Source organism: Corvus kubaryi, unplaced genomic scaffold, assembly GCF_017639235.1.
Source record: "Corvus kubaryi isolate FWS band 111438036 unplaced genomic scaffold, C.kubaryi_AGA036_p1.0 37398, whole genome shotgun sequence".
Lineage (NCBI taxonomy): Eukaryota > Metazoa > Chordata > Aves > Passeriformes > Corvidae > Corvus > Corvus kubaryi.
Genome location: NW_024581137.1, coordinates 11,362,052 through 11,371,577, shown reverse-complemented (window position 1 = coordinate 11,371,577; position 9,526 = coordinate 11,362,052). Strand labels below are relative to the sequence as shown.

General features: G+C 40.2%; 1 protein-coding gene across 1 annotated transcript; it reads left to right on the top strand.

Moving 5' to 3' along the window:
- The first annotated feature begins 253 nt into the window (after nucleotides 1–253).
- Nucleotides 254–4,614, top strand: LOC121671998 (probable G-protein coupled receptor 141). The gene is made up of 2 exons (XM_042044384.1): nucleotides 254–495; nucleotides 1,840–4,614. The coding sequence occupies exon 2, from the start codon at nucleotides 1,861–1,863 to the stop codon at nucleotides 2,728–2,730; it is 870 nt and encodes a 289-aa protein (XP_041900318.1). The 5' UTR covers nucleotides 254–495; nucleotides 1,840–1,860; the 3' UTR covers nucleotides 2,731–4,614.
- Nucleotides 4,615–9,526: the final 4,912 nt, after the last annotated feature.

Here is a 9,526-nt window from a genome sequence, read left to right as displayed (position 1 = left end):
TTTGGAACATTTAGCTTAATTATTAGACATAAAGCAAGTTTGGGGAAAAGTGTGTGTATAAGGAAAAAAACCTCTGCTCAGGTGCACATTTCTTTCCCAAATCCCAGTAACAGGTGGTAGTTGTACAGCTCAGGTAATCACTGCCCATCTGGGCTTTAAGACTGACCAAATTGTGGTCAGAGATAGTCCTGACTAGATCTGTGGGTTTGTTCTACCTGTCCCAGCACACTGATGCTCAGCATCCCTGACAGCTCAGCAGCTTTTCCAGTGGTTCTCTCTGCACGATGAAAAGGACATTAGAAGTTGCACGTATGAGATTGCTGTCACAGTGAAGCAAAAAGAAAGGCTTGTTCCTTCCTGTGTGTGGGCTGAGAAAACCCTCAGCTATCTTGGTCAAACAGGTCAAAGGCTGTTTTTTTCACTCTGCTTATGTATGACGAATGCTACAGCTGCATGAAATAGCACATTTGAAGTCAAAAACCAAGAGATTAAAAGGTAAAATTCAAATATTTTATTGCTATGAATAGTGAAAAAATTGTAATCTATTTCCAAGTGATATGAAATGTTGGCATTAAACTGTAATTATGCTGTTTAGAACAACTAAAACTTGTACATTCTCAAAGCCACTTTGAAATATTAAAAATATACATTGGAAAATTAATTGGTTTGTAAAATTTTTGGTATAGCAAAGTTTCTGGGAAATTTCTTGTGCTTGTCTTGTAATATTAGACAGGTAAACAATTCTAAACATTTATAAGGTCATGAATTTTAAAAGGAGGTGAACAGAAAGGTTTATACCAATCTTGACTTTCTAAAGATGCTTTTCCTGATGCTTCATAAATAAGAAGTTCCTCTGAAAATGTTTTGCAGTTGCAGTCTATCACTTTACAGATAAGTGCAAAGAATTAAGAATTGCTGATTAAAACAAGGTTACTGATTTCAAAGTTTAAAGGAATCAGGAGAGAAGACGCTGTTTTTTAAGAGATAATTTTTCAGTTCTGATGTTGTTCTTTCAAAACTCTTTTTAATATAAGGATAAATTTCATTGAAAAAGTATGTCTCTACCCTGCATACTATCCGTGTATACTTGTACAGAAATCTATCTGTATGCAAGGCTGCATCTTGAGTTAAGTCTAAATAAGAATGCAGCTATATGTGGCTATGTTCAACAAGTGCCAAAAGAATTATATCTTTCAGAAGATCATTCCTAAAATAATTTTTAGCTTTTCTTCACTTTTCATAGTAGAGTAGCTCAAGGGAATTTCTGTAGGAAAAAGGCTCGCAGATGAAGCCAGAAGATACTGAATTTTCATCTGCAGAACTTTATTTTCAATTTGATCCATAGGTCTAGAAAAAAGCTGTTGCTACCTCAAAAGTATTCTGTACCCACCCAGCAAGATGCTAAAAAGGTGGATCAGGTGTCATCATAGAGTAGCCACACGATAGCTACAATATTTCACATTTCAACATTTTCCCACCTTCAATTTTAGCTTTATAACATGAGTGCAGATAAAACTTGCACAATTTATGAACAAGCAGTGTCTTCATTATTTCAAATGGCTGAACCTAGAGGCAAATAATTGAAAAACAAAATCCTAGAATGCAGTTTAGTAAATCAAAATCTCATTCATACTTAGATAAAACATGGCTTTAATACTGAGAGGCATGGGTTACTGCTGTCATATGCAATATGACAACAGTTATAAAGTTGTATACTACATGGGATAACATAATTTCAGACACAATTCAGTACCATGTCTCTTCATGAACCTATGACATTCCAGTTAATAATAAAGGAAGTAACAAAGAAAACGTGTAACTCCTATTTTTCTTTCTCAGTAAACTTCAAAAGAGGAGTTTATGATGATGCTTAATAGCTCCATAACCCAACAGAACCATTCGTCCAACGACACACCGCTGGACTCCTCAGAGAAGCTCCGCGCTGTTCTGATAGTCCTGTACATCATCAGCCTGGCTGGTGGCACCCTCGGGGTCATCATGATGTCCCGACAGTTGTTTCAAAGGAGATCACAATCTGTGATGACCCTTATGATCATCAGCCTCCTGGTGCTGCACACCTTCCTGCTCCTCAGCATCCCTTTCCGCCTCAGCTATTACGTTCTGGGGGAGTGGAAATTTGATACGTTTGCATGCCGGCTCGCGAGCGCCATCATCTACCTGCACATGTATGCCACCTTCGCCTTTTACGTGGCCATCATCGTCACCCGCCTCCTCCGCCTGGAGTTTCGGAAGTGCTACACTACAGCCTGGGTGGGGGCTGCCTGGCTGGTGGGAGCGCTGGTGATCGCTCCTGTTCTTCTCTCATACTATGGCACCTCGAAGCCGTACAAGCCATCCGAATGCTTCCAGTTCCACAGGGAGTTACTAGAGGCTCGCATGGTGATGGCAAACTACTGCCTGATTGGGATTTTGGTGGCAGTGTGTGTTGTGCTCACTGTAATCCAGCTGACTGTGATCTATAGAGTAGCTGTGAAGTACTGGCCTGACATTAACTCTCATGTGGAATTCAGGGCTCAGGCGAAGAGTTTCTTCTTCATCTTGGTAACATTAGTCTGCTTTATGCCTCATCATATATTCAGAGTATATTATATCCAAAACTACAACCTTGATAAAGACCATAAACTACTCCTATACAATGAGGCTTTTTTAGCTTTAACAACAATGTGCTGCTTGGATATGTTGTGCTTCATAGCAGGAATAGCCCACTGAACTGTGAACTACCAGGAAGTCCAGCTGCAGCGTGTCAATACTGGATTTTGAAAGAAATAAAACTGTGTTGGGATTTTCCTGAGCTAGGAGGACTGGTGAGTTTACGGCATGTCTCTACAGGTCTACAACTTTGTTTGGTTTTTACAGACCAGTAAGATTCTTCTTTCACAATCTACTCTTTTTTATCTTCTCTCTAAAAGGCAGACACACACATGTGTCTTACTCTAGTCTTGACCCAAGTGTCATGCCCTGAAGCTTCATTAAGATTTTCCTCAACTGTCCTTCTCTAGCAATTGCAGCACAAGTATCCATTCCTTTATATTTTTTTCCTCGAAGTGTCTCAAAATAAACACAACCCACTGCGGCCAATAAGTTGTCTTTTCTGAAGATCTAACAACTTCTTCTGGCTATTGTGATACTGAAGGGAAGAGATGGAAGAAGGAAATTCCTTTACAGGGTATTTGTACTAGAGATTTTAGGTAGCAAGGACATAAACTCTATTCAAATGACAAGTAGTCACAGAATCAGAGAATGGGTCAGGTTGGAAAGGACCACAGTGGGTCATCTGGTCCAACCTCCCTTTGTATAATTCATACAAAGCATATATAAAATTAAATTATATGAAAACTAATCATTATCACAACTTCACCTTTACTTGTGTCATTCCAAATCCACAAGCAGCTCACTGAATTGTGATAATTATATATTTAGAGTTAATGAAAGCAGAACAGGATTCAAAACTTCTGCCTTATATCACTCTCTTATATCTCTCAGGACTAGATCTGCTTGTTATTTCTTAGGTCCATTGCAGCCAAAAAAGTTTCTGGGGTTCCATAACTGGATCTGGAATTCAATTGAGGGGAAGGATCAGACACTCTCTAGGACAGGGAAATATTTTATCAGCCTTCAAAAACCTTTGATGTCTCATCACTTTCAGTTGTCTGGCTATTTATTATCAGATGCCATATTTTTTTCCATTTACACATGTAACAGAACTAGAATAAACTTACTGAACAGTGCTTAATCAGTTCAGCATATTCTTGTGCATGTATATTCAAATTTGTTCCGAAGTATATCTTTTCTCCATTAGAGAGATTATACTCTTTGGGAATCACATCCGTTCTGGAAATATCTGTTTTATCTTCATGATTTAAAAGTTCTTTTTAATGATTCATTCTTCCTGCTCTGCTCAGTGCAGACACTCTCTAACCCTTCTGCTGAAGACCCCACTGTTGTTTGCTGCATCCCAGCAGCTTGAGGCCAGATTTCTCCCACCCCAGACTTCTAGGAGTTACACAAGGCTACACTTCCTCCTTCACAGCCCTGTAAGTTCCCATAATTTTTTGTCTGGCAATCTCTGCTGCAGAAAGTGCTATGATCCCTGGGTTCAAATGGATTAAAGCTTGATTTGGGAGGATTATAAAGTACACTTAAAAAGTAATGCTACTAATACTTCAGATTGATGACATTTCTTTGAATGAAAGAACATACACCTACTCTGTCAATCCTGAATAAATGTTTTTGCCTTGACATTTCCATAAAAAAACTTTGTTGAAAACTCCTGATCATTTCAGGATCCTTTCTGCCTCTTTTAAAAAGTGTGAGGTGTCCATGGTCCAGCAGCAAGTCCCGAAATCTGAATCCCGGTCTTATGGCTTCCTCTAGGGTTACCAGGTCCACTCCTGCTCAAACAATAGATTGATCAGCTCATGATTTTCAAAGACAGCAGGTAGACCTAGAGTTCAGTATCAGAGAGATGAAGTGCGAAGGGACAGATTTTAAAGTTGGATCTACCAAAGCCTTTAGAAAAACTGGCAAAGCTGCAGGTTTTGCAACAAGTACAATGTTTTTCCCTTACTGTACTGCTGGGGCTAAATAAAATATCTGTTCCTTGAAGAAATGTCCTGTGTCACTGCCTATTCTCACTGACCAATGTTTTTAAGGTGACCTACCCGGTAAAGATCTGAGTCATCTGACCTTGCTTGTGAGTTTGCTGATGATCTATCAGTCCACCATAATGCTGTGCAAGTCTAGGGGAGAAAAAGGGAAATTACATGCATGTCCTTAGCCATGCGAACAAATCATGCCTTGATGGCCTTGCCTTTGCTATTGCCTGACATATTTTACCTGTGCCTGGCTGTGTACCTTGCTGAAATAACCCTGACCCACTGCCTTGACTTCCTGGTGTGATGCTGAAGCTGTGTTGCCCATCACAGCTGGCTGGTAACTACTGGCTGCTGGCTGGCACTGGGCCTGCCCTGCTTGCCCTGCCTGGGCGCCATGGGGCTGCATGCAGCACCAGCTCTGGCTGGAATGGAGTGAACTTGCACAGCATCAAGGCTTTCTCTCTTTCCCACTCTGTCCCACAGTGGGTAGGCTGTGGGCAGACAAGACAATGGGAGAGCAATGTGTAGATCTCACTATGGTCCTCTTAATTCAGAGGATAATGGATTAAGCATTGATGTCAGTGTTGTTACATCTAAGACTCACATTAAAGTGATGGAGATAAGCTCTATTCAATATCCAGTCCCCTGCTGAGATCTTTAAAGCACTTTAAAAACTGGTTAAAATAAAAAATGGTCACTCTTTAGAAGGATGGTCTGAGAACTAAATTCTGAAAGGACAGTAATATTGAGCTCAGATTGCAGGGTACAATTACTTACTATGAATTACCTAATGACATACCCTGGAAAACAGTTAAAAATGTTGATTTGAATGCCATTTGCAGGACACAAGTAATTCTGGAGATAATTATAGATGTTAATAATTGCTTTCACATCAAAAGATCATGTAAAATTGTAACCCATTTAGTCACCCCACTCATTTTTAATGTTATCCAACGAAGACTGGGAAAATCCTCAGAGATTCTGGAGAAAAGAATATCAAACTTCTAGGTGTATCTTCCATTGTTGTTCTCTGCATTAAGTTCTGTATAAACAGAGCAGGCAAGCAGACCAAAACCAAAATCCCATTTGTATTCCTGACTTCCTAAGTTAGTTTGATGGAAAGCTATAGGTGGTTCTTACCACACAAATGGTCGTGCTCACTGCTGTCACAGCTACACTGCTACTAGTAGCCTGTTCCTACCTGACTCGAGCATATCCTTTTCAACAGTGCTGAGGGTGATGCACAAGAGACATATCTGGTTTTAATTCACATCTTCCTTCTGATTCATCTGTTACTTGTGCCTCCTCACAGAGAAAGGTCATACTGATGATGTTGTCAGATGGACATGCCCCTCTGCAAACAAGCAGAAGGAACAGATGCATTAGGAAATAAACAAAGACGCACTCCCACTCCCTTTTTTTTCTTCTTCCCTCAAGCAATGACACTCTTAACAATAACAGATACTGTCATAACTACCTCTTTTTTTTTTTCCTGTGTCAACCCTAAGCCTAAAACTACAGTACAGTCCTTGCCTTTTATCACATACATTCCAGTTTGGGGCTTTGAGTGCCACCATGAGCCACAGAGCAGCTATCTGGCATACAGAGCAGAACTACATGTGGGTAACACTATGAAAGAAATTGAAAATTGCTTTATCCATAAGCATATGGGTGAAAATATTGCAGAAAAGCTACAGGAGGGCAGCATTTGTTGCAATGATTGTTGCACAAAGAATAAATATCAGACAAAACTAAACCCAAAGAAATAATGAAAAAAATAATTTTAAAAAATATCAAAGCTACAAAAGACCAGCAAAAAAACCCCCTACAATTTCTTCATGCCTTCTTTACTACACTGTTTTCAGCTGTCAGTGAGAAGCCACATACTAAATCCATGGTAAGTCAAGACCATGTGCTGTCACACAAAGGGTATCACGTAAGTTGTACAGAAGCATCTTGTTCATCAGCCAACAATTGTGTGATCAGACCGACAATCACAGGACAAGAGCCGCAGCTCAGGAAGAGGATGCTGATGTTGTACACGATGAAAGAGTTGCAGCTTCCGACTCTCTTGGGACTGAGATGGCATCCCTGCCTGCAGGAGCTCTCCTGTTTACAATCATTTATGGAAAACCACGCAGGAGCACCGAGGTACATGTAGAAACACACAAGCAGACTTGCATACAGCAGAAGAGGGGAAAGCTGGGCTCCAGACGAAGTAATTTTCTTTCTGACAAGGAAAGATGTGTTGGGGGTTCTCAGTGCCTTAATGCTAGCAAGAGAGTAGTGCTAGAAACATCTGTCTGCTTTTATGTCCTGGCAGGCAAGGATGGAGATGATGAATGTGTCAGAGGAAAGAAGGTTGCAGGAGATAGACTAGAAGGCGTTGACTTGCATGATGATTTTTTCATTCATGATTTCTCTCAAATATTTGGAAAGCTGATCTGTGCTTTCCAAGACATAGTACTGCTTCACAAAACACCTTGTAAGTTCTAAAACTCCTTGGAAATAAATTGCATTAATCTTTTGAGCCACAAAATTTAAAAACCACTATGAAAAGGTAGAACCTTTCTATGATCTTAAAAAATAGCATAAAATGCATGCTGCTTTATTTTCATACTCTGCTTGGCAGAAGTATCAAACCCAGTGACGCATCTTACATTAGCACACCACTACAGTTTACTCAAAGATGTGATAAAAAAATCCTTCAGCCACATTTTTTAATAAATCCACTTCCTGTAGCAATTCTTCCTCTCTCATTTTCATATCCTCTATCCGTGGAAACCCCCTCTGAAATGTTGCAATATGGAAACCAGCAGGTGAAAAGGCCCCCTACTAGGAAAAAGCTGGAAGAAAAGGGGAATTTTCACAAGCTCCACATTTTGTTTTTCCATTGGCATAATCATTCCAGCCCCCTTTCCAAAACTTAACCTATGTGGGTGATGGCTTGTGTATCCTGGATGAAACAAATGAAGAAACAAATTGGGAAAGAGGCTTTTCTGCAATGAGGAGCACCAAGATGACTCATGGACTCATCTCCTGCTCCTGGTGTCTCTCTCACTGTCCTTTGACTCTGCTGTGAAAACATGAAACATCAGGGCTCATGCTGGTGGTGCTGGTCCATAAAAGAGGCTGTGCAACACCAGTCACCAGGCACTTTCCTGCTTTAGCTCTACTGCTACCTTCTACAGTTACCCTAAAAACATTCCTATCTGTAACAAGGCACTTTTCTTTCCCCCTAGCCCATAGAACCTTTCAAAGGAGAAGTAAAGTTGCAGACAAATGACATGTGAAAACTGCCTTTTTTTCATCTCAAATTTCCCCCTTCCCTCGACATTTTACCCGCCAGCTCCCTGAGAAGAGTAACATCAGCAGAAGTTAAAACTTTTTAAAATTTTAGGCTAATGAACAAAATTTCTCTGTGCAACTTATGTTCCACCTTTTGCTTTGTAAAAAATGATCATATCTAATGACTTACTTCGTGTGTGTGGTTTAGCCCCAGATGGCAACTAAGTACTGCACAGCCGCTTCCTCCCCTTCCTCCCCTTCCCTCACCAGCAGGATGGGGAGGTGAACTAAAAAAAAAGGCAAAACTTGTGGGCTGGGATAAACATGGTTTAAAAATTAAAATAAAATAAAATGTAATAATAGTTATAATAATACAAATTATGATAATAAAAACAATAATTGTGATGAAAAGGAGAGAGAGAGAGAGAAGGAGACAAGGAAATAAAAGCCAAGAAAAACAAGCGATGCACAACACATTGCTCACCTCACCACCTGCTGATCAGTGCCCAGCCTGTCCCCCAGCAGCAATCAGAGGACTTCAGCCAACTTTCCCCAGCTTATGTGCGTACTGAGTATGGCAGTCTGTGTTGTGGAATGTCCCTTTGGCCATTTCAGGTCAGCTGTCCTGGCCATGCTCCCTCCCACCTTCTTGTGCACCTGGCAGAGAATGGGACACTGAAAAGTCCTTGACTTCAGGTAAACACTGCTCAGCAACACCCAAACCATCATTGTGTTATCAACGTTATTTTCATTCAAAATTCAAAACACAGCACTGCATTAGCTACTAAGAAGGAAATTTACTCTATCCCAGCTGAAAACATGGATTTAGCATGTGGATCTTCAGAATACCTGAATGAAGTTCAGAATACCTTTGTAAGCAGTTCTTACTCCCTTTAAAGATGAGTGGTTTGGTATCATATGGCACATGGTTCATCTCCTCATTGTCTGTTTTCTTTCCATCTGTTTGGTGAAATACTGGTTTTATGTTTGTGGGTGGGAAAACTAACTTACCAAGCACCAGGAAGTTCAGTGTAATTTTTCCAGGTTTCTAGACTTGAGCTAGTCTGTTACTGGTTACCCTAATGCTTGACTTATTTGATTTGTTGCCAGTCAAGTCCTGGCAGGAGGAAGCTGGAGAGTATGAAGTTTGAGAACCATTGCCTTAAACCAAAGTTACAGTGTGATTACAATCACTTTCCAGAAGATTTATACGGCTTTAAAGTTTATTTGGGTAACAAAAACTCTTACTCAGCCTGGTGTCTGCTCACAGACGTGTCATCTGCAGTGTGAGAAGGTTCCCACCATGCAACCACCTCAACTCAAAAGCTTTGTTCTAAAACCCATACCATATATATGGAATGGACCCAGCCCTCTGACTCAAAAGATAATCTTTGTGCCAAAGCAGGGGACTTTTGTTGAAATACCTGAACAGCCTTGGTGGTGGATTCCTCTGACAGCACACTCTGTATAAATATGAGAATAATTTACAAAATAATCTCACAACAGCAGTATCTTCTCATGAAGCATTAGAGAAAGATTAGAATCACATAGAGGAAGGAGCCCTTAGAAGTCTGCAAAATTGAGACAACAAAACCAACAATATCTTAGGTTTTATAAAAGAG

Coding starts and splice junctions, on each gene's coding strand:
- LOC121671998 (XM_042044384.1), top strand. CDS start 1,861: ATGATGATGCTTAATAGCTCCATAACCCAACAGAACCATTCGTCCAAC.